The sequence below is a fragment of the Protopterus annectens genome, chromosome 5.part1, assembly GCF_019279795.1.
Source record: "Protopterus annectens isolate FY-2018-M chromosome 5.part1, PAN1.0, whole genome shotgun sequence".
In the NCBI taxonomy this organism is placed as follows: domain Eukaryota; kingdom Metazoa; phylum Chordata; order Ceratodontiformes; family Protopteridae; genus Protopterus; species Protopterus annectens.
The window spans coordinates 415,813,223-415,839,770 of record NC_056736.1 but is presented as its reverse complement, the minus strand read 5'-3'; the positions used below and the strand labels follow the sequence as shown (position 1 = coordinate 415,839,770).

At 35.8% G+C, this 26,548-nt stretch overlaps 1 protein-coding gene across 1 annotated transcript in view; it reads right to left on the bottom strand.

Moving 5' to 3' along the window:
- The window catches only part of ACE2 (angiotensin converting enzyme 2), a 366,082-nt gene that overhangs the window by 233,805 nt on the left and 105,729 nt on the right, over positions 1 to 26,548 (bottom strand). The window contains exons 6-9 of the mRNA XM_044072791.1: positions 24,830 to 24,938; positions 17,042 to 17,139; positions 15,739 to 15,911; positions 8,718 to 8,944 (exon numbers count right to left, since the gene is read on the bottom strand). Coding sequence (XP_043928726.1) covers positions 8,718 to 8,944; positions 15,739 to 15,911; positions 17,042 to 17,139; positions 24,830 to 24,938 — 607 coding nt within the window. The remainder of the gene's footprint in view (positions 1 to 8,717; positions 8,945 to 15,738; positions 15,912 to 17,041; positions 17,140 to 24,829; positions 24,939 to 26,548) is intronic.

Sequence of the window (26,548 nt, the reverse complement as noted above, 5' to 3'; positions counted from 1 at the left end):
TACAATGGTGTGAAAACATGAGAACATTTTGACAGTGTTACATGAACACAGATTAAAATTTAACTGAAATCTGTTTTTCTGTTAGTATTGTCTGAATATAGATAAACAGAAAACTAGTACTGTTGTACAATTGTCTGAAAAGATGAGAACATTTTGACAGTGTTACATGAACATAGATAAAAAAATGAACTGAAATCTGTTTTTCTGGTAGTATTGTCTGAACATAGATAAACGGAATACTAATACTGTTGTACGAGTGTCTGAAAACATGAGGACATTTTGACAGCGTTAGCTGAACACAGATGAACTGAAATATGTTATTGTTATATTCTGGAGACTAAACTATTAATATCTTTTTGTCAGTATTGCCTGAACATTGATAAAAACATAACTGAAACTAGTATTGTTATATAACTGTCTGAAACATACATACTATGTGTAACTGAAGTTGATTCATCCGTAAACAATAACATATTGTCATTTCTTTTAACCTTAAACAATGACAGATTAATGCACTGATTTGGTGCCAAAGTGCTGCAACCATTACAGATTGCTATGGAATACATTCTTTCTTTATTGCACTTTGAAATGGTAGCAATTTTACTTAGCACTGAAGTCTGTTTTGCAGTTATACTGGAATATACTTTATTAAAATCTGCAATCTGATTCCTTCTATCTCTCCTCACTGCAAACATTGCACTTGATTCTGTAAATAAGAAACTAGATGAAGTAATGTGAACTTCAGACATTGCCTGGATGTTATGTACATTGACTGAGTTGACATTTGTATAGTTAATACTGCAAAATACTTCTGTATTTTAAATAACATGTAAACAATAATTTACCACATTCTGAACATTTGTATTACTACAACTTAACTGTGTATGTTGAATTGTATATGCTGTACTGATAGCCTGCTTCTGTGATTTAACCCTTTTGTGTTTAGACATATTTAACATTCTTGGACTAAACTTTAACTTTAAGAGAAGATTTTTAGACTGCTTTACCCAGTTTTTAAAATTAAACCAAAAATTTACTGATGTTTTTACTGTAGCAGCATTACTTGACATGTTTATAAAACAGGTATGGAAATTACTTTTTTGAGCTGTTAGTTAAAAAGTGCATTTAAAGTCTTACATAACTTTATGATTCTGGAAGAATGTGTGCCATCATTTGTAGCATATTAACCTTTTTCTTGTTTCTTGGCTGTGTGACGTCACACTGGAAACTTGAAAGTTAGTGAATATTGTGGATTTGAAACTGAAAGTTTGTGGATATAAGGTGAGTGGCCAACTGGTTCTCTGATAGGACCCACAAGGTCAAAATAGGTACCACTAGCAGACCTGTCACTAGTGGTGTCCCCCAGGAATCTGTCCTGGGACCCCTATTGTTTGGCATCTACTTCTCAGAGGTCCAGGCAAAGACAAAAGGCCTGTGGCTGACCAAGTTTGCAGACAACTGTAAGTTGGGTGCTGTCATTGACTCCCCATATGATGTTAACATACTTCAAGAGGGTTTCACAGCAATAAATGACTGGTGTCAAAGTCATGGCCTTAAGTTAAATGCAAAAAAAGTTCTATCATACCATTCAGCCAAAACATGACCACTACTGATTATCACATTAGTGGCAACCCCCTAAGCACACAACTTGTGGTGAGAGACCTGGGTACACAAGTTGCCAACAATCTCACATTTGACAGTCATGTAGCGGCAGTGGTCAGAAAAACTTATTCTGCACATATCTTCTGAGTGTCCTGAATGATGTAAATGGAACCAGTCTTTATTTGACTTGACTTCATTACTTACGCTCGAGTATTTGTAATCTTTTCTGTAATATCAGGTTGAATGAACTAACTAAACTTAACTGAACTGCTATCCTGAACACAACATATTAAACTGCTTCAGTCCAGTAATTTTCCTTTGTAAACTGCATTGACTCCCCCTAACATTGCTCTCAGGCTTTGTCACATATGTGCTTTATTTAACATTCCATTAAGGAACATTCTGTAGCTGGCAAGATTGTATCTTTCCCTTGAGAAAAAAAAAAATCTGTATTTCTGCATTTTTTTGCACACTTTATGCTTATCTTTCATAGGGTCATAGGTTCATAGATGTGTACTAGGGTAATGACCCAGGAGCCTTTACAAACCTAACCCATAGAATTACCCTGACATCATGCCACATGACCTTAGTTCCCAGTGTCTCTGTCAAGTAGAGCCACTGGAGTGATCCCCGGGGTGAATTTTCTATTAATCATCCTCTCATCAAGGTTTCTCTTGAAGAGGGCCAGTGAGGGGCTCTGTTTGACATGTATGGGAAATCTATTCCATAGCAAGGGCAGTCCCTGGGTTATGAATCTGTCCCTCCAGCATGTTCTGTTGATTGTGGTAATGAGGTTGAGGTCAGTGGAGCGTGTGGTTCAGAGGGATTGGGATTTCCTTAGATGTAGCATTTCTAACAGAGCTGGATCAGACATAGCTTTGTATGTCAAGCAGGGATCACCTCTAAGTAGACGATATGAGACAGTGAATAGTTGGAGGTTTTTGAGTCTGTCCATACAGGACGAGTGATTAAGGCCTAGGATCCTCTTTGTGAGGTACTTTTGCGGCCTCTTGTTGCAGGTGTCTAGTGATGTACATGCCAAATGGGGCATTGTACTTGATGATTGGCCTAATGAGGGAAGAGTAGAGAGAGACAATGACCTCTTTATTCCTGGATGCAAAACCCTTAGTAATGAGATGTGTGGCATAGAAGGACTTTCTGACCACAGTGGCAATGGGGTCTATATTATACCCTTGAAGGTTTAATACTTCGAATGCATAAATATCGAACTTTATGCATCGAAGTCTTAAACCATCAAACAGTTATAAAAAAAAACTAAAACAAAAAAAATTAAACTAAAGTGTTTGCGTGGGGGGGGCAAGCCCCCTGCACCCCCACACCCCCCCACTACTTAAATATACCAACTCTGAGATCACACAACATTGAAGTAAACAGAAATCTCCCCTTACAGAGATTTCCGTTTAAACGTTCAATGTGCGCTTTCGGTAATCTCATGTTGACAATATCGTTTTCGATATTGTCAGACTTTAAGAGTCTGATATAGACCCGTAGCAATGTGGTGGACCAAAGGCAGGCTGCTGTCAACCTGTGTTCCTAGATCTGTTATAACACCTTCTGTGTTCAGTGGACTACCATCAATATGGTAATTCATGGGAACTGTTTTTTTCCCAAAGGTGATGACACATTATTTGGCATTAAGTTTAAGGCCATGGTTCTGACACCAGTCGTTGGTCTCAGTGAGGCCTTTCTGTAGTATGTCATCATCACTCGGGTAGTTAATAATAGCTCCCAACTTGCAATCAGCTGTGAACTTTGTCAGCCAGAGACCCTTTGTGTTGGCCTGGACTTCAGAGAAGTAGATACCAAACAGGAGAGGACCCAGGACCAAACTCTGTGGGACTCCACTCATGACTGGTCAGCAGTCTGACTTGGACGCCGTTACTTTCACACTGTGAGTTCTATCTGTGATCCAGTTTGCAACCCACCTAGTGATATAGGGGTTGATGCCTAGCTTAGTGAGTTTTTCTATGATTCCTGAATGCAGAATGTATCAAACACCTTGGCCTGATCAAGGTAGGCTGTATGAATCACCCACAGCTCTGGTGACTGACTCAAAGAAGATGACTAAGTTGTGCAGGCATGATCTACCCTTCACAAAACCAAACTGTGTGGGATCCAGAGTTTGGAGATTCCCTATATACTTGTTTATTAGGTCCATAATGATGCATTCCATAGCTTTGCATATCAGATTCATCAGGCTAATGTGGAGATAGTTTCCAGTGTCTGTAGTCGCTCCTACTTTGTAGAGAGGGATGACTGTAGCAGTACACCATTCGGTAGGGACAAAGCCTGAGGTGAGGCTGTAATTGAACAGGGCACACAGGTGAGGTGCCAGTTCACTCTGTAGTTCATGTAGAACACAGCCAGGGATATTGTCAGGTCAATAACCAAAAGGATGTCAGTGAAATAAAAACCAAAAACCAAAGAAATCACTGAGAGCAGCCAAATGGAGCACGAGCCGAAGTAAAAGTTTATTCAAGCCAAAATCCAGAGGTACGTGCTGTAATAAATGCTACACAGTAAAATTCCCATTTTCGTAAAACCTTCATCAGATACACACACAAGAATGCCTTAACCTTATTTAAATATTAAACGGATTGTGATGTAACCAGGTATAACTGGATATTGTCAGGTCCCATGGAAGCTGTATTCTTGGCCTTGGACAGTGTTGTTTTAACCTGTGCAGCAGTAATACTGGGTGCCTGGCAATCTACTGGTATTGTGATTGGTCCTTTGGGAGAGGGAGAGGGGTAGAGTTGGCACTGAATCTGTCGGCCAGTATATTGGCAATATCTGTTAGCTCGGTATAAGTGGTACCATTATGTAGTAGCTCAGAGCAAATCTTGGTATTGCCATGGAGATTCTTTACATAACTATAGAAGGCTTTGTGGTTGTCTTTACTATCTGCTGCACTTCTGTTTTCATAGCTAGCTTTAGAGAATTTGATGAGGGATCTCAACATTTTGTTGAGGCTGATAAGGGAGTTTTTCCAGTCTTGGGACTTCACCTTATTCCACATCAGTTTCTTCCTTCTGTTGGAGAGTTTGTTTATGGCAGGGGACCACCAGATTGGCTTTCTTTTTTTTGGAGGAGAGCATCTTGGTTCTATTGGGTATGGCAAGATCCATGCATTTCTGTTTGTGTTTGTACAGTGCATTGGTGTATGATTTGACAGTCATGCAAATATTCTCCATTTCCTGGGTGCCATGAAGTGAGCCATCTCTGTTTTTAGAAGCCCAAAGTTAGCTCTGAAAATGTTTTCATGGTAGTTACCTTTACAGGGGGGGGGGGGGATGTGGATTTCCAGGGTGATTAGTTTGTGGTCAGATCTAACCAGGGAGTAGTTAACTACTGGTGTAGAGCAATGGTCGCCCATGTTAGTAATGACTAGGTCAAGGATGTTGTTGCCTCTAATGGGGGTAAGAACAAGCTGGTCCAGGACATTTGAATTAATGAATTCCAGGAAATGTTGGACAAGTGTATTGGTACATGAGTAATTTTCCCAGTTAATGGAGGGGTAGTTGAAGTCACCCAGTATGAAAGTGTTAGGTTGGACCCTGATATTCTCCAATGTGCTTAGGAACATGGAGTGTGAGTCTTGGGACATTGTTGGGGACCTCTTGCAGGCTACGACCTGAATTGATGTCTTTCTTATCCATTCTTAGCTGCACCTGAAGTATTTCTAATGCGTTATGTTGGGTTGCCAGTCTGGAGGTGTGTGCATCCTTTATGAATATGGAAACACCACCGCCTTTGGAGCTTCAGTCCAAGTTCTGGGGCCGAAAGGTGTGGAATGAGTTATAGCCTGGTAGTGCAGGGGTGCTTTCTGCGCCTTGAACCAGGTCTCTGTTACAGCACAAATGTTGAAAAAACAAATTACAGAGGACAAACCACACTGGACAAATAATAAAACTTGTATTATTTGTCCAGTGTGGTTTGTCCTCTGTAATTTGGTTTTTCAAGTTTGCAGTTTTGTTTTTTACAAGTTTGTACAGCACAAATGTTGATGTTCTCCATTTTAAGGAGTGCTTTAAGTGAACGCATTTTCAGATTTAGACTTCTAGCATTGAAAAGCATGACCCTCAGAATGCATTTGTTTGTAGCTGTTATGCTGGTAATTTGGTCTTTGGAACACCACCTAAAAAAGACACTATAAGGGTAGCAAGAGCCTTGGCCAGTATCTGGAAGCCCAGGGTTGACAGATGCAGGCCATCTCTGGAAAAGCATTGAGGTCTGTTAGTCATGTCATCCCAGTCAGACAGATACTGGATCCCCTTAGAATTGCACCAGAAACTTAGCCAATTGTTGAAATTGATCATTTTCTGCTTGTACTGTGGTATTATTCTGGGTGATGGTAGGATGCTGCTCAGAGTTAGGGTCATAACCGCCTGGGCTACATAATCCAAGAGCTCCTCCATTTCTCTTTTCATGTAGTCCAGGGAGGTACAATTCAGGTCATTCACACCCACAAGTACAATGACAGAGTCATATTTGTACCTGTTGTTGAGGGACCCAAGTGCATGCGTTATGTGGCGGATCCTGGCACCTAAAAGGGAGGCTGACTGTTACTTTCTCCTTATTCAGCCTAGTGAGTGGGACATCAGTGTGCCTCACTATTGAGTCACTTATGACTACTGTGTTGGGCATGCTGTTCTGCCTTAGGGGCTTTGGTTGAGTGGCACACTGTTTAAGAGAGTTATGTGTCTCATGATTAATGTTGTGTTGTGGTGGTCGACAGCGTTTCTGCCTTGGAGGTCTCTGCTGTTTGGGAGGTTTTTTATTGAGAGCCTCCGCAAAGGTGGGTGTGTGATTTGTGTTTTTATGTGAAGGCAGTGCTGGTGTGTGTTCCTGATGGCTATGTGTTCCATGTGGTGTGGTGCAAGTGCTGACCTTCTCCTCTTGACCAGCTATTCCGGTCTTGGCTGGAGAGTGTGTGGCTTCCATTTTGGATATATAAGTGCATCTCTCACAAGTCCAATTTTTGGGAGATAAGAGGAGAGGGTTGTCGGTGTACATGAGGCAGTTGCTACATTGCCTCAGGATGTCTAAGTTCACCAGATTAATAGGAGAAAGCACAGGGAACTGATCTTTAGACATGCCTGAATGGGTGGGTATTAATAATAAGTACTGGAGCTGTTTCCTCGTAGAACGTTTAGTGCTGGTAGCATTTTTGTGTACTACAATAATTTCTACAAGACGTCTGGTAAAGTGGTAGACTGATAAGCTAATAAAAGTGCAGGAGAGGAGAGAACTAACAGGTCTAAGGGAAAAATTGAAGAGAAGACTTTGGCACCACTGAGAAGCTACAAACAGTCCTGGATACAGCAGATCTGTATCTGGACAAAACTAGTTACAGGAAAGACGGGAAACTAGCGCAAATACAGGCCTTTAAACCAGAAGTTGAAAGAAATGGAAAAAACTGCCCAAACAGCCAATAAACTTCACTTTCTGGGCCAGTAACCACTCCTCTTGTGTTAGATAGGCTACCTTGTGCTTACCACTCCAACTGATAAGCTAGAAGGCTTCCCTCCAACACAGACAGGATTGGGGGGCTCAGAAGCTTACATATAGTCCTGGATACAGCAAATCTGTATCTGGAGTAGACTAGTTACATAAAAGGTGGGAAACAAATGTGGGCTTTTAAACCAGAAGTTGAAAGAGATGGAAAAAAACTGCCCAAACGGCCAATAAACTTCACTTTCTGGCCAGTAACCACTCCTCTTGTGGTAGGCTACCTAGTGCTTACCACCCCCACTGACAAGCTAGAAGGCTTCCCTCCGACACAGAAAATCTTGAGGGGCTCAGAAGCTTACACACAGTCCTGGATACAGCAGATTTGTATCTGGACTAGACTAGTTACAGGAAACGTGGGAAACAAGTGCAAATGTGGCCTTTTAAACCAGAAGTTGAAAGACATAGAAAAAAAACTGCCCAATAGCCAATAAAATACAATTTCTGGGCCAGAAACCACTCCTCTCATGGTTGGTAGGCTACCTGGTGCTTACCACTCTCACTGATAAGCTAGAAGGCTTCCCCCTGACACAGAAAGGCTTGGAGGGCTCAGAAGCTTACAACAGTCCTGGATACAGCAAATCTGTATCTGGGCTAGACTAGTTACAGGAAAGGTGGGAAACAAGTGCAAACATGGCTTCTAAACCCTTTCTAATAAACTGTCTCTCATGCTTGACCAGCAAGGTTATTCTTTCTTTCTGCTTAACTGTCTTTTATACATAAATGAAACACAATTTCTAGGCCTGTTTTACCCTTTAGTCTGTCTAATGTCTAATAACTACTTTAAAATGGAAGTCCCAAATCTACCACTATATATGTAATATGGCCCATGATCTATATTTAAACAGATCACAAAATAGCAGCCAGGATAGATATAATCATATGCAGAATCATCTCCCTCCTCGCAGGACATCCAGTGCCCAAGCTCTTGTATGATTTTTGTCCCCCAGTACTGAATGCAGGTGTCCTAATCCAACAGCAAAAAGTCAGCTTATGAAGTAAAGACGTAGAGACAGCAATAGTGGGCATCTTTCAGACGTACATAATGCCATCACAGAAGCATTCATTTGTTTCACTTGTCTTCCTGAATGTACCTTGTTAAAATTCCAAACTTACTTTTTGAAAGAGCAAATATGGTTATGCAGAAACTCACAGGAATTCTAGTCTTTTATCTTTAACATTTACCTGTACTACGACTACTACTTAACTGAATAGCCCTCCTACTTTAACAGCAGCTCTTCCTGTATATATGTTAAATATCTTAAACATTTTCAGTTTAATCCTTTATAAAAGTTAAATCTGGTTTCATGAGTGAGGGGATAGCATAAATTAAGTTTTTGCCATGAAAAAGATCATGCCTTTATAACATGCCTACCACTGCCATTAGAAACACCAATACTAATGTCTACAAGTTACTTATTCAGACTTACGACATCTCTGTCTCAGAATCACATTTATTCAGACTTATTAATTATCTGTCTGCCTTGACAGCTTTTCTGCTGTGCACATGATGCATAATCACAAACAAAGCTTTGCACTGTATAATTTTTTAAAGCAGATATTAATGTATGTGTCATGCTTACCTGTGTCTTGAACAAAGTCATCGGGTAAAAGGCCTAGTGATTTTAAATGATTAGGGGTGGCTGCAGACAATGACATGATTTCTCCCACTCCTTCATGAAAACCCTCGTTAGCTCCCTCCCGAAGCAGGGATGGGAGATGTGCATATTCCATATCATATTGAATGTGTCCCATCTCGTGATGAATTGTCAAGAAGTCATCCATAGTCACCTTTGTGCACATTTTGATCCTGGTTGCCAAAATAAAATGAATTAGTTAAACTAATACATTTCTTTGTATATCCTAGTAACTATCATGAGTCTATTAAATAAATATACCATCATTTTGGTCTTCAGACTTGTTTGATCAAAAATATAGTTTGGCCATTTACAAATTACATTAAATCTTATGAATTTCAAGGCTTAAATGATGCAGTTTCTTTAAGTAGCACATTGCATATACCATGATAGGGGCTGCCCCTACCCCAACTCCTGCAAATTTATATATACCAATTCCAAGAGTACACAAAAGTGGGGAAAATTCATACTCCTAATGGGATCTCACACTAGTAAATTATGATGACTGTCAATCATGTATAGATCTGCAGCTGAAATGTACCAATCACAACTGAACAGTGAACTGTACAGGGAAAGAAGGCCTTTATTCTGACCCTAAATTATCCAGTGGGGGTAGATATAGCAATCTGATTTTATTTTTACATGGACTTTCCCTTTCCTACAATACACTTTGTGTCCCCAGAAAATGAGATTATAATGTACTCTCATCCATTCACTTAGAATGTTAGACACCCTGCATTATCACTAATTATTTTCCAATGAATCTCATCTGTCTGTGTTCTTATTTATTTATTTTTTTTACAGACAGTATAATGAGTATTTTCCTTCAGAAGTGGAAAGAACTGAAATTAAATTAACTTTTAAGAAATGAGACTGCCATCTTCAGGTCTGCTTCCAGGTACATTGCTTCCATTCACAGCCACAGTTATCTAGAGTATCATACTTCATGCCATTCTACTCTCAGCTGCTCAATTATCTGTGACAAAAGAGTCAGTTTCTCTGTCATAGGTAACCTTCAACTTTAGAAATAAAAAAGGCTTATGGCCCTAGCAGGATGGAAAGATGAAAATATAATTGCAATCAAATATATGACAACAGACTCAGATTTATAAATTCCTAAATAATGTATTACAAGATTTCATGCAAACCATACACGCTGTGCACTTAGAAAGACAAACAGCAGTGTACCAAAGATAGCTAACAGCAGCAACCGGTGAAAGCTCTGTGACTGAAAACTTTTCTCTGACAGAAACTATAATAAAAACAATAAAATATGGAGATATTTGTTAGCTAATTTTATTCACTAATAGTCAGAGAAAAGATTCATAGCTTCACATTCTTCAAAAGCTGTAATTTTCCTGTCAGAATTTCAACTGCTTGATTAAGATAGAAGAGACTTCAACATAAGCCACTCAAGAAATAGTACTCAGGATTCTTGTGTTAAAAAAGACATCCAGTCATTAATATCTAGTATGCACGATGCATTACTTAAAATAGGCAAACTAGATACTAAAATAGAAAGTTTCAAAGAAGTGTCAAGAAAGGTTGAACATTTAGAAATTCTTATGAAACAACAAGGTACACAAATCAGCAGGGTAGAAGAAGCTTTGCGTGACTATGAAAGGAGAATAACTGAAGGTTAATCTTAGACTGAATTTCTTTTAAAACAAAATAACCAGCTCATAGATAAAGCTGATGATTTAGAAAATAGAGCGAGATGAAATAGCATTAGAATGTATGGTATATCTGAAAAGCATGAGGAACAATATACTAAACTTTTTAACAACCTGGCTACATAAAACATTGAATCTACCTGAAACTTTAACTTTTGGAATTGAAAGGGCACACAGATCCCTGAAAGCACCTTTGAAGAAGGAAAACTCAACACCACATTCAGTTATAGTTAAGTTTATGTCCAGCTTAGAAAAAGATCAAATATTAAAAACAGTATTTTCCAGCTCACATATTAAAATAGGTGAACATATAATCAGATTTTCTTCCACAAAAATAAATTGAATCCACAGGGACAACCAGGTACCTCGAGATACTAAAAGGAATCCAAATATATAGAAAAATAGAGGCAGGCTGCAGGTCTCTTCCAAAAGCTTTATTCACAGATAACACAAGCACTTTCACCAACTGGCTTCTTCAGGTGTATACAAGAACTAAAAACATCCCCACATTTATACTATGTATCTCTCAATTATCCAATTGAGTACTTAAAGTAATACCAAACCTTAAAAGACTCAAGCAGCACTTTCATACAATATATATATATATATATATATATATATATATATATATATATATATACATAAAACTTTAAATAAAGCATGCTAATACTTCTTTTACGCATTGAAGCATACTAAAATCTATGAAACACATACATCAATATATACAATTAAAAATTCAACATCAAAATGACTACCTACATAAAGCCCTATTTTTTAAAAAAGGTTTTAGTGGTACATGGTCATTTAAGCCATGCCCATAATCAGCTCTCAGTTTAACTATCCATTTCAATTCCAAATTCCCTGTTTGTACCCCAACATCACCACCCCTTATATTTTCAAATTATCTATCACCCTAAAAACAAAATGATGTTCTATGCTAGTTTCTTTAACATGTTTAGCCAAAGCATTAAACAGACTTCCTTTTTTAATATGATAAATATGTTCTCTGACTCTGTCTTTTAACATTCTATCTGTTTTACCCACGTAAAATTTGTTAGATATTTTACAAGTAGCCAAGTAAACTAAATATGAAGAATCACATCTAGCATTAATACTAAAATTAAATAGTCTGCCTGTATCAGGATGTACAAATTCACCATCTGTATTTACATACTTACAGTACTGGCATTTAAAGCAAGGTCTAGTGCCTTTATTATTGTTAAATGAAACAAAATTTCTAGGGCCACACAATTGCCTTTTCAAGGAATATTTATTCTTAAAGGTGAACTCAGGAAATGCACCTATAAACTTACTTATTTGCCTATCTGACATTAGAATATTCCAATGCTTACTAATAATGTTCGTATAATATCTAATATCTCTTGAATAACTAAAACATAATTTAAGTGATTGTACTTTTTTAACATGACCTTTAACAGTATCGTCTGTCTGATTTAAAAACTAGGGTTTGGCCCTACTGTGTCTCACACTTTTTACTGCATCAATACTACAATCAATTAATTCTTGATCATAACCTCTATCGAACAAGTCAGTTTCCACTGTATCTAATTGCATCGCAAAATATCATCCATAGCATTAAGCCTGGAAGCTCTAAATACTTGATTTTGAGCCACATTTTAAAAATAAACTGAGGATGCATACAGTCCCTCCTAAGTAGACTATTAACATGACATTCTTTCTTAAACATTTTAATACTCATGTCACCATTTGTGGTATGCATAACCAAAACATCCAAGAAACTTATTTCTTTATTTGAAAAGTTCAAAGTAAACTTAAGGAAACTTGTTGAGGCATCAATATAATCAGCAAATAATTTTAATTTTTCAATAGAGCCCCCCATATCATAAAAAGGTCATCTACAAATTTACGGTAGAACAATATATCTTTTATAAAATCATTTTTCATCAAAAATTCTTTCTCCCATTTTAACATTACTACATTGGCATAGCTGTTCCCACAAGATGTTCCCATAGCAACGCCTTGGCATTGCCAAAAAATCTTGTCTTTGAATACAAAGACATTGTTCTCTAAAACAAGATTCAATAACTTACATATCAACTCAATCTTATTGCAATCATAATTCCCACTACACAGAAAATATGTATCGATGATGTATATAAAAAAATTTATGAACAGGAAATGCTAGGCAATAATAATAAATGGCACAATTTAACTAGGGATGAATGTACTGCCTTGAAAAATTTAAGAATTAATAACTCTATTATGATACATCCTGCTGACAAAGGAGGACCCATAGTAGTCTTAGACAAAGAAGATTATGATAGGAGAATGTTTCTTCTCTTGGATGATAGCAACGCCTTGGCATTGCCAAAAAATCTTGTCTTTGAATACAAAGACATTGTTCTCTAAAACAAGATTCAATAACTTACATATCAACTCAATCTTATTGCAATCATAATTCCCACTACACAGAAAATATGTATCGATGATGTATATAAAAAAATTTATGAACAGGAAATGCTAGGCAATAATAATAAATGGCACAATTTAACTAGGGATGAATGTACTGCCTTGAAAAATTTAAGAATTAATAACTCTATTATGATACATCCTGCTGACAAAGGAGGACCCATAATAGTCTTAGACAAAGAAGATTATGATAGGAGAATGTTTCTTCTCTTGGATGATAGAGTTTTTTATAAATCTATCACTTTGTTACAGGTTAATAAAATGATTAAACATGTACATGAACAGTTAAAATTGATGGTAGATAATAACATTTTAGATGGGAAACTCTCTCAATATTTTCTTATTGCTAAACCTGCTATCCCAATGATACAGGGATTACCCAAGCTACACAAAAGCATAGATAATCCACCAAAGAGACCAATTGTGTCTGGTAGGAAATGGTGTACCGAGGCAATTTCAATTTATTTGGAAAAAACTTTGAGAATTCTTATAAATACCTCGGACCATATTCTTAAGGATACTGAACAATTTGTTAAGGACTTATATAAGTTCTTTGAAGACATCACAAGTAAACAAGTATTGCTTGTTACATTTGATGTTGTATCGTTATTCACAGTTATACCTAATGATTATGGAATTAAGAGTGTAGCTGATTTAATGCATAATAGTGGAAATCATGATTGCAATAAGATTGAGTTGATATGTAAGTTATTGAATCTTGTTTTAGAGAACAATGTCTTTGTATTCAAAGACAAGATTTTTTGGCAATGCCAAGGCATTGCTATGGGAACATCTTGTGCGAACAGATATGCCAATTTGGTAATGTTAAAATGGGAGAAAGAATTTTTGATGAAAAATTATTTTATAAAAGATATATTGTTCTACCATAGATTTGTAGATGACCTTTTTATGATATGGGTGGGCTCTATTGAAAAATTTAAATTATTTGCTGATTATATTGATGCCTCAACAAGTTTCCTTAAGTTTACTTTGAACTTTTCAAATAAAGAAATAAGTTTCTTGGATGTTTTGGTTATGCAGACCACAAATGGTGACCTGAGTATTAAAATGTTTAAGAAAGAATGTCATGTTAATAGACTACTTAGGAGGGACTGTATGCATTCTCAATTTATTTTTTAAAATGTGGCTCAAAATCAAGTATTTAGAACTTCCAGGCTTAACACTATGGATGATGATATTGTGACGCAATTAGATACAGTGGAAACTGACTTGTTAGATAGAGGTTATGATCAAGAATTAATTGATTGTAGTATTAATGCAGTAAAAAGTGTGAGACACAGTAGGGCCAAACCCTATTTTTCTAAACAGACAGAAGATACTTTTAAAGCTCATGTTAATAAAGTACAATCACTTAAATTATGTTTTAGTTATTCAAGAGATATTAGATGCTATACGAACATTATTAATAAGCATTGGAATATTCTAACGTCAGATAGGCAAATAAGTAAGTTTATAGGTGCATTTCCTGAGTTCACCTTTAAGAATAAAAAATCCTTGAAAAGGCAATTGTGTGGCCCTAGAAATTTTGTTTCATTTAACAATAATAAAGGCACTAGACCTTGCTTTAAATGCCAGTACTGTAAGTATGTAAATACAGATGGTGAATTTGTACATCCTGATACAGGCAGACTATTTAATTTTAGTATTAATGCTAGATGTGATTCTTCACATTTAGTTTACTTGGCTACTTGTAAAATTTGTAACAAGTTTTACATGGGTAAAACAGATAGAATGTTAAAAGATAGAGTCTGAAAACATATTTATCATATTAAAAAAAGAAGTCTGTTTAATGCTTTGGCTAAACATGTTAAAGAAACTAGTACAGATATAGAACATCATTTTGTTTTTAGGGTGATAGATAGAAAATTTGAAAATATAAGGGGTGGTGATGTTAGGGTACAAACAAAGAATTTGGAATTGAAATGGATAGTTAAACTGAGAGCTGATTATGGGCATGGCTTAAATGACCATATACCACTAAAACCTTTTTTAAAAAATAGGGCTTTATGTAGGTAGTCATTTTGATGTTGAATTTTTAATTGTATATATTGATGTATGTGTTTTATAGATTTTAGTATGTTTCAATGTGTAAAAGAAGTATTAGCATGCTTTAAAGTTTTATGTATATATATATATATATATATATATATATATATATATATATATATATATATATTATATATTATATATATATTGTATGAAAGTGCTGCTTAAGTCTTTTAAGGTTTGGTATTACTTTAAGTGCTCAGTTGGATAATTGAGAGATACATAGTATAAATGTGGGGATGTTTTTAGTTCTTGTATACACCTGAAGAAGCCAGTTGGTGAAAGTGCTTGTGTTATCTGTGAATAAAGCTTTTGGAAGAGACCTGCAGCCTGCCTCTATTTTTCTCTATATAGTCAGATTTGACAATGATTATACCAGTCCCCATTTAAAAAAAAAATCTTGCCCTGTTGCTTTATGCTCCTTTAAGTATTTTATTATGTTTCTGATTTCCTGCATCTCTATGTTTTTCTCCAGCATCTAGAATAGAACTGATACATTGAAAAAAAATGGCATACTATGGACCAATACAGGTAACTTTTAAGTACTCAAATATCAATTAACTGGTGAATAGAATGATGAAATTCTAATTAAACAAAGTTTTATTTCTTTCTATGCCAGTCAGACATTTCTCTTTCCTTGCAATATAAATTGGTGTTCCCTGTAATTATGCAATTAAATTAACAGAAGCAGTATTTTTGTTCTCTGCAACTATGCATTTGCACCAGGGATATCTGTAAGTTATATATAATGTGATCTATCTTCATACAAGAAATACCTGAAATCTTTTCCATTTCCCATGTCCCAGGCAGTAGGGTGGCAGACAACTTTTCTGCCGTCAGTTGGATACTCGATCATTGAGAAATTCCAGAAGTATTCATTCATTTCTTGCAGACCAACAGACTGAAAAAATGTATCTGCTGCCTCAAACATTTTCTTTGCAGTCCATCCCTGAAACAAAAATAATATATTTTTGCAATCATAGCCTAAAATAATAGTTCTTTGTGAAAAAGATAACTGGAAATTTAGCTTATTATAACTGTTTCATGTAATTCAGTCATGTGTGTTGTGCAGCGAAATATGGCTTCCCTGCAAAGGATAATACTAAACTGCCCATGATTCCATGGGAAGCTGATTAGCTGATGCAAATGATGATAATGGTGCCATCAGTAGGAATTACTATAGCTCCATGGAGGTATATTATACCATGTAAGTTGTAATGCATGGATTAATTATTTGATGACAATGCTTTTGCTTAATGCAGGGCCAATTAGATTCCTTCTCTGACGTTAAGTAATTATTGGTGAGCTCTATAAGAAGTTTTCAGATGAAAATTAATTTTTCTTTCTCCAGAACATAATAACATGACATACAGCTTTACTGCATCATATTTTAACCTTGTAGGCCAGTAGAAGAAACAAATGTAATAAAAAGAGTACAAATGGACCAGAACAAATAGCTTATCAATATACCACTTATTAAATACCTGTTACATGATTCAAATATATGTCATTCTGCAAATATAGGAGTGACATCTTTATATTTCATTATGATGACAAAATACAAGTTTTTCTACAAATAAGTGACACCCCAACCCCATGTGCAAAAATGGGAAAAGGGGCTGTGGATGGCAAGATGGATATGAATAACTTATTTATAGTTCTTCATATGACTTTATCCCTTTACAAAAAATATATGATGTGGGTAAATGGCCAGGGCAATGCAGGAACATGGTATACACATGTGAACATACCTTGAATCTGCTGAAACAATAGCCCACAAGACAAAATCAATGAGATATGACTTCTGATTATTAAGCAAAACTAGCTTTTGTTTTATGAGATCTGTATATAATATCCATTTTTAGTTAGAAAATAAAATAATTTCAGAAACAAGACTATAAAGAACTATGTCTTGACGCGTTCAGAGATTTTCTCTTTTTCACATTAGCTAGTGCAAATAATTTTACATAGGACAAAAATCTTATATATATATATATATATATATATATATATATATATATATATATATATATATATAAAATGTATGAGTATTGTTCCACAGCTTAAGAACAACATTACCTGTGCAACTAAAGCTGATGTTACATCAATATTTGGCTTGTTTGGATAAGGCACTGCCAATGGGTACAGGTTTGTCCAAAATCTACCCCACATATCACCTGTGATAAAAAATATTGTTTAATTTAAAAATGTGATCACTGCATTATTTATTCAGTTATCTTACAGTATACTTGAATTAGTTTGTTAATAAAGTCTCTTTGAATATTAATTTTCTTAGATTAAGCTATTAAGCTATGGGAGAAATAGAAGTTGCATTGCCTAGGTAGAAAAACTAAACAGAGGAAACTTCATGTAATAGGTACATATGACTATGTGACCAGACTATAAGGAAATTTTGCTTGAAGCTTACCATCTGCTGTGTTTTAAGTTAGAAGTAATAGCTAATATTTGTGATGCATTTTGTAACCAAGAGCAGGACAGAATTTGTCAAAATCATAGTTTGATTAATATCTGTCATTGTTACTTGTAGCCTTCATTTTCATATTTCATTTGCAGTGATTAAAACCTAAACACCTTAGAAGATGTTAAATAAATAAAAAAGAGTCAACATACAGACATAAATGCGCACATGTGCGCGCGCGCACACACACACACACACACACACACACACACACACACTCTCATGCACACATATATTCAAAAATAGAGAGTAAAATACAAATGTCATAACAGCATGGTTTAAAGCAATAAAAACATAATGATCACAATGTAAGTATGTGCAAATGTTACCTGTGATTCAAATAAAATCTCCAAAACAGGTTGTACTGATGGATATGTTAAAAGCCTCAGTCTTATAAGGCTTAATCAATAAAGATAACTGATTCACCAAAACTGAAACAAAATATACAAAGGGACATCTCGCAGATGCTTCTAGTTTGGTTCTGAGAACAACCTGTAGCTAGTCATTCAGTGGCCTAAGTGGGTAAGCAGGATATGGGCCAGTACTATTTCTTTTAGATTCAATACAGGATGTGCAAGGCTTCATTTTTATATGAGCCTCTGCATCCATTGCAACTAAGCATGATCTAATCATGTCAGCCACAAGTACACAACATTCTGTTTCACTGTTATTGGCAACCTGCTCTTATGAGCATCCACCACCCTGCTTTTCCAACAAATTGTGCTCTTCGCTGTTCAGGGAACACTCATTAACAGCTAGCAGTTACACACACATCTTCTGAGACCAACTTTAACATTGCATCTCAGAATCTGCAGATTTAAATCGGGGATTATTCCAGCTGATTTGTTTGAAATGGCTGCAGTCTTACTCTCTGACAAAATGGTCATTGATAACTCACTTCTGGATGCTGCAGTTAAGCAAAAACTTCAGTAATACCTTCTAGTGGTGGTATTTTAAGCCATTGCTGCCTTCATTCAGATGAGCAGTCCAAGAAATAATGAGAAAAGGTACTTTATCAAATCATATCAACAAAGTACATTGTGCAATTGTATTTCAGCTTTATTACAGCCTGAGTATCATGTGACACCTGTGACATCACTTGATAGGAAACATTAAAGCTATAGTAAAGATTTATATGGAGGCATTATTTTGTATAAGTACCAGCTTTTGATAGTGTAAATCAAAACGTTTTCAAATAATTAGCTTGTAATCTTGCAGTTTCAAGTAAAATGCTTGAAATCAAACTATCAAATAAAACTATGGTTAATATAATTAGAAACTATTGTAGAAAATAAAACATAATAACAAATGAAAGTGGTGCATAGACAATTTTCAGTCTGCATAGCTCAGTCTTTATACTATAAACATATTATTAAGTATACAGTTTTCACTGCAAATATACTGCTTACATCATATCAGCAGTACAAACACCTACAGAGTAGGACCTTTACCAACTAAACTTTATGAACGAAATGCATGAATAAAAAATCAAAACCTGAATTTAAGTTCAAGTAATATTAGGAAACTATTTTTTGGAAAGAAAAATACATATGGCACGTGTAACAAAAAGGGGATATGTGGAAGAGTCAGTGTGTTAATAAGACTTAAGAACATTTTTGCAGCACAACAAATAAAGCATTAGGATGTATTGCAAGGCAGGTAAGACTGTGAAACAGAAGGTAAGAATTCTGCTTCTTAATGGGCTGATTTATAACAAAGGTGATCACAGTATGACAATGTGGTCCTCTTGTTTAAATAAGTATGTGAAAGAAAAGAAACAAATATCTCACCTTTGAAAAAACATTTACTATACAGAGCTTTTCAAACTTAAGATTTATCCTACTTTGCAAAAACTGTAGAGTGGAATGTATATTATAATGTTTTGCTTGATTGTTTAAAGTTAAGGAGGGAAACAGACCATAAAATGGAGTAATAAAAGATATCATTCAATGAGTTCAGTGAACAGTAGTGATAGTTTGAATGGAATTACACATAATGCAACTATCAGATGTGACCATATAAGCTTTAGGTGCAAATGGTGTTCCAGAGGACCAGTGGGAATATCTGCTGAGTTGGAAATAATGCCTGTAACTGTTCTCTCTATACATGTATTTTTCTAATTCATTCTCTCTAAACATGTATTTTTCTAATTCATGCTTAAATGCTTTTTTTATAGTATTGCATACTGGATTTCAAGCAATCCTTTTTTCTTGCAATGCTTTTTAAAAAGGTTAGCTATTTTATGACTGAGCTTCTTCTCAAGATGCAGTCAGCCATATTTATACTCATCTGGTAGGCATTATCCTGGACTTTATTTAGGCATTGGCCAGTAATAAATGGCATCATCTCTATATTTCCTTTAGCACTTTAGAGTTTTAGTTACATGTTGCTTCATTTGATTAATTTATGCCACCATTATTTGTCTCTATAACTCATCAGTAAAATCTCCTATCAGATACCTTTTTTATGTCTGTCAGTAACGAACAAGGAGACTCTATATCGTATGTTTCTGGACTAGAAATTTTAGCACACAGAATTAGAAAACCTGATATAAAAAATGTCAGTCTAGAACTATTATCAAATAACTGATCAAAGACAAGGCCATGTGACTGACAGTGCAACCCATCTAACATCACAGGCCAATCTCCATTTACTATCAAGTGATTAGAATGTGGTGGTGATAATGCTTAATGGAGAAGTTGGGGACTAAACGTCCCTTGTTGAGTATTATTAACTCCACGGTGTATCAACTGTTCAGGGGCACAAGTCAGGGAAAGGCATTTGGTAATTCACACTGCCAACTACATCTGCTATCTACCTGTTAGGCTTTTGATACTGCCCACAGTCAAATAAGCCATGCCAATCCATTAGGCAGAAGCCATTTATCATTCTGTCATTTCAGTTTAGCACTGTCTAAACAGGGTTGCTTGGTCTGTCATTCTAACTGCAAAACCCACCCCTAATTTATCTCTCCGTGGCTTGTTTTGTTTTGATAGATCCTAAAAGATCATAAGGTATTAAGGGGAGAAGAAAAATACTGCCTCCCCTATATTTACTCAAATCCTAGGTACTACCACAGCACAAATAGGAGCAAAGGTTGCCCAATACATAACAGTGTTGCCACCAGAATCTATAAGATAGGTCATTATGGAGTGAATATTTTCTGACAGTTGCTGGGAATCCAGAAAACTAAAACTTGTCCTTAGCTGGTGTCCTGTTGTCCAACAGCTGTTATTGAAAAGCCTATAACAGTATAAGGCCATCAGGCAAAGTCAACGTCAAGAAGTGATATATCTTTGTATTCAATGGACATATCCACAAGTATGGCATATAATGGTGAGATCCATTAATCTCCAGTGCATCTGCAGTCTCGGAGTCAGTGTATTTAGAGAGATGAGGGCACAATCCAGTTTCTTTATTTTATCTGCAATTCAATGATGTGGTTTACTGATGCGTTTTTTTTTTTTTCATGAGAATGAGTGTTAAGAAGCATTGCATCTCTGTATAGCCATACATCCCTATTTTTTAATGTTGAATGAAACACCAACCCCCAGGCCTTTCAGAAGACAAGGTAAAATAATTTGTCAAACCCTCTGTAATACATAAAATGTATATGCACAAAAGACTGGTGATGCAGAATAATTTGTCCCTAGTTATGGGTCCTTAAACTAATTAAACTTGAAGCAGCTTGACTTCCTACCAGTAAAACAATAAACTGGCAATTTCTGAAAAGGTATAGCCTCCTTCTCTGTGTCTGTGAGTCTAAGACTTATCAAAATCTTCTTTACCCTATTCACAGGGGCATTTGTATATTTAAAATGAAAAATCTGTAAGAAAGCTAGTAGCTGTGACCAGAACCAGAATTTAACATAGAACTACATATATTTTAATTAATTGGTTATTAGAAGCATTTTATTTTTACTGCATCTGTTTTTATGACTTCTCTGTCTGCAATAGTTCCGTAATAAATTCATCCGATAAATATTTTATTATCCCACCAACATTTGCAGAATTATTTCCTTATTTATTCTATAACTGAAATGAAATAAATGTCCTTTTCATCAGTAGATTATGTCTGTCACAATTATTACTCTTTTCATAGGCCTGATACTTAACAGCTTTTTATAGATAGTGTGGTTAGCAAGTTGATGTCTTGAAAGTATGCAGCTCCAGTGCTGCCCATGATGTTGCATTTCTTTAATTGTTTGAATATTGTCCTGTGAATATTATACTGTACTCTGACCTTATAGAGTCATACAGTTTCATCTCTATTGCCAAGTAAATAAGCATAAAGATATCAGTAAACCCTATCTGTTGCTTTCTAAATGTTACCAGTACAAAAATACATTTATTGCCAATAACTGATACATTACTAACCACAGAGAAATATGTATATATACATATAAATAGAGTGAGGCATATATATTTGACTGTGAATATAAGCAATTCTCTCTTAAACCATGCATTGTTATTTCACAACTGTAATATGCTTCTCCTGTGATATCTTCCCCACATATGTTAGGGTCAATGTTAGGGTATGTAGGGGATAGATTTAGTGTATGTGTGACTGTTTGATGGGATTAAAGTAAGGTTCAGATAATGGGATGTTTACCATATGTGCAAGTTATGGTTAGAGTAAGGGGATGGATTTAGTTTATATGTGAGTGTGTGTGTAGGTTAGGAATAGAATAAGGGTCAGGTAAGGGGAGAGACTTATTTATTGTATTTTGAATTTGTTAACCAGGATTGAGCACTGATCCCATTGGACCTATTTTTATCGCAGACTGGGGTAAACACAACAGATACATGACATTATGTAGAGAGTGAATGAAAAAATGCAACATACACAGATATTATATACAAAGTGAATATCAGAGTTGACTTCAGGATATAAAGGCAGAAGCCATGGTGGTACAGCGGTAGCATTGTTGCCTCGCAGCTAGAGGTTCTCCTGTTCGATTCTCGGCTGAAGTGCCTTCTGCATGTCCTCCCCGTGGTCGAGTGGCCACCAAAAGACATGCGTGAATAGGCGTGCCTTCGCTGAAGGTTGGGCTTTGGGCTGGCAACTCGGCACCATAAAAGTCTACTGCCAATCATTAGCAGACCGGAGTTCTGCTGTGGTGACCCCTAACCGGGAAAAGCCGAAAAGACAAACAAACTTCAGGATATAAAGGCAAGAGATAAATGACATTACATACAGAGTGACTGACAAAGCACAATATAAATATGACATATCCAGAGTGCAAATCAGAGCTGGCATGCTCAAAGAATCACATTGAAAAGTAGATTTAGAGGGAAGAAAGGTAAGAACATGTTAAGTTATATGACATACTTAGTGCATGTGCAAGTCTGTGCAGGTTAGGGTTAGAGGATTCAGTTAAGGGGATGGATTTAAGTAGGTTTAGGGGAAGAGGAGGGTTACATTTAAGATTAGCACATATTACTAAAGTGAACAGGATGATACACACACACACACACACACACACACACACACACACACACACACACACATATGTATATATAAACAGCAGGAAAGAGACATAAAGAGAGACCAATGAAATTTATGAAAGCCTCTGTACTGATCTTGTGCAGATGGCTGGAGTCTAGACTATAACCCCATTGACATGACTTTGTCAATCAGGTTTGTACACTTGGGGAGGCAGCCTGAGAGATTTGGGAGCAAATGGCTATATATTTCAGTTATTGCAAGAGACTTGTTGGTGACTTTTGTTCCACAGCTCATGTGACATCTGTCTGAGGTCTAAGAGCTAAGCAAAGTAATAAGATCATAAAAGAGTTAAAGTCTGACAAAGACATCATTCATCCATGCAGAAAGCTAGGTATAGGAGGAATTATACTGTAACTGCAGGCCGCCAGAAAGAGATGAGTATAAAAACATTTTTAAAACTCCTGTATATCCCCACCTGTTTGAACGCTTGATTTCTCCCTGCAGTAAACATAGTAGCTGAATGAAATTGGAAGAATAGAGCCCAAAAATACATAAAAAAGTCATGTTATCAGACGTGCAGTTTTAACCAGACTATTCTGAGACAGTAGAAACTTTAGTCCAACAAATATCTATTACATATTGGCTTTAATGGTCTTATTAATGTCATTATATCCTTATATAAACAAGACACTAAGTCCAGCTGAATTGGCCATTAAAAGTTTGGTTGAGGAGGATGGTTTACGTTTTTTGCCATAGCATCATTTGGGTGAACAATTAAGGTAGAGACCCCCAGACTGCATTAAAATAAGAATTATATGTCAATGTAAAAAAAAATGATGCAGTAATGACTACCCTTTTGTCTATCCATCAGATGGATAAACAAAAAGTTGTGTATTGTCATCAGAGTTGACTGGTTTTATAACACCTGAGCTGAACTGAGGAACAAATTAGCCAGTGATATGAAACCGCAATCTAAACTAAGGTTGGCAATTACCTTGAGAAAAATATCACTGAAAATATATGTTCTGGAATGATGAATACGTTTGCAAATGAACATGTAAATAACTAGAAAATATCCAAAAAGGCAGGAAAATGATAGGAGTCCATCCTTGTAATGAAACTAGTATTCTGAAAAAATCACCTTCAGACGTTTGATAACTTGAATATAAAATATGGGTTCTGTATCTCAGTAAATTCATGATTTTTCAATCCCATTTAGGAATTTGCAAGTGATGTACATGTGACACCAAAACTTCTGGTTAGCAGTTTTAATTTTACACAACAGTCTATTACTATGATATCACATGCCTAAGACAGTACAAGTCAACTTTCAATTAGTCTGTTTGATGACAGCTGCTATTTAAGCTGTTTTTTAAATAACAGTGAAGAGTATTTTCAAGTCATAAATATAATATACAAGGTGTTCATACTTAATAGCAGTTTTTTTTGTACCCTATTAAAATATAGAATGATCATTCAAAGACCATCTGAAAGAATGTACTAAAGTGGTCAAAATATATTCAGGAAATATATATGTGCACATATATGCTTTTTCATGTGGTAGAGCCACCCCACAGTACCAAGGCTTTGACTCCAGCAGCCCTATGACTAGCATATTCATCTCTAAACTCATCTTGTGGAGAAGAAAAAATCCCTCCTTGAAGCAACCCCTTTTGCTGACACATTTTTTGTTAAAAGTGCTGACAAGAACAACCCAAATGAGTTAAACTGCAGTCATACAGACATCCATTCTATTACTGTATAGAGCCGTTGTCACATTATTTAAGTAGCTCTTTTCCAATAATGGGAGAGTCTCAAAGGTAGAGTTGCAGCATTAATCATGACTCATTGTATAGTATTCCTTATATTAATTGACAAAGTCACAGCTTCAAAATCAATATCACTGTGTACGATAACATACGTAACATAAATTACTTACCTAACAGGTGAGCAGGTAGACCTCCATTTAGACTTATATGTTCAGCGCCATATTTTTCATATAACTTTGCCCTCACATAGGCATGCAGTTCTTTGTACAGAGGCAGAATCTTAAAAAAAAGTACATACAGGACAACTGTTAGGTGATGCACATATATATCTTATAACCTAGGGGAAGATAGACATACTTTAGGTTAGCCCTTTAAAGTAATTTTGTTTTATGCATTTATTAATTTGTTAACTTAGTCAATGAACTGATCAAAGTTTATCTTTTTTCAGTCACAAGTCATGAAATAGAAGCAAAGAGCAGTATTCAGAATAACAGTAAAAATGAGGAAGCAAATGTCACATATATAGAGATGTGATAAACAGATCACTATAGCAAGGCAAATATTTAAATAATATAAGAATGCAAACACTGAAAGACTGAATTTAAATGTATAGAAGTTCTACCACCTGCTGTAAAAACAAAGAATGACAGTAAAAGGACTGAAAAATAAGTGCCTGTTAAGGTGACCATGTGAAGTATGTAATGTGGGAGTAAGTCCAGAGAAAATTAGAGCAGCTGGCCAAGTCCTAAAGAAAGACAGAAAAATAACTCGACAGGGTCATGTTGTTTGGATAGGGACAGCTATGAAATTGATTATTTTGACTGAAAAGATTAAGGTGGGAATCAACCTTACCCAGTCTGAAAGCAGTGCTACATTTAACAATGTTTAGTAGAATCTGTGGTGTGTGATGGTAAACTGCTTTACCAGGGGCAAATGATGGTGAAATCATTTATATTACAGGGAAGTTCGAAGTATAGGTTGTAAAATTAATTTTGTAAAGAAATGTAGAAGCCAATTAATTCCATTAAGTAAAGTTCAGTACAACTTAAAACTGACATACAAAGGATAAAATTAGGGTTTCCATCAAAATGGTGTTAAAGTTCATCAGAATTACTTGAAGAAGTAAACTCTTAGGAAGGTGATATTTGATTTCTGGCTTCAGAATTCCTCTTTTTAAGGCCAATCTATGATCAAGAATCTCATGATGCTATAATTTACCTTAAGTAGTTTTGCTTTTATTTTTATGTGCTATGGATAATGTCTACAGTTAAGAAGGATATGGAGAGTCCAACCAAATGTCCAGTCTTCTGAATGAATTAATAATTTCTGTGGTGATATTACTTTTGGAGATAGGCTAACATTGTAGTGAAACAGTAAATAAATAATTCAGGAATGCTGAAAATCATGGCATTGTTATTTTTTTAATTGTTTGTCAGATAGATGTGCGTCTATAGCAGCAAGACTGGTGTTTGATCTATAATAAATACAATATACATAGATTGGTAAACAGTTTGTGTAACAAATGCCACTTAGCATGAAATGGTCTAACATTAATTACATTAGAAAGGTGAAAGAAAAGAGAGGCCAAGAATTCTAAAGAATGCCGAAAGTAAAGAAGTGGTAGATATGGCAATATCTGTTTTAACCTTCATGGTATTATGTGATGCCCACCACTGCAACCAATATGTGACATCCCCACTCTGGGCTAGTAATCAAGGAGCTTGAATCCTCACCACTAACACTGGAGAGGGACGTGCACTTGGAACACAAATGGATACGCTCAATATTTCCAGATGCAGACCTCCCTGCATCAAGTACACTTTCCCTTAAGAGCACCCCGAGAACACACTCAGCCTGGGTTCTGGCTAGCTCTGTAGCTGTCTCCCTCC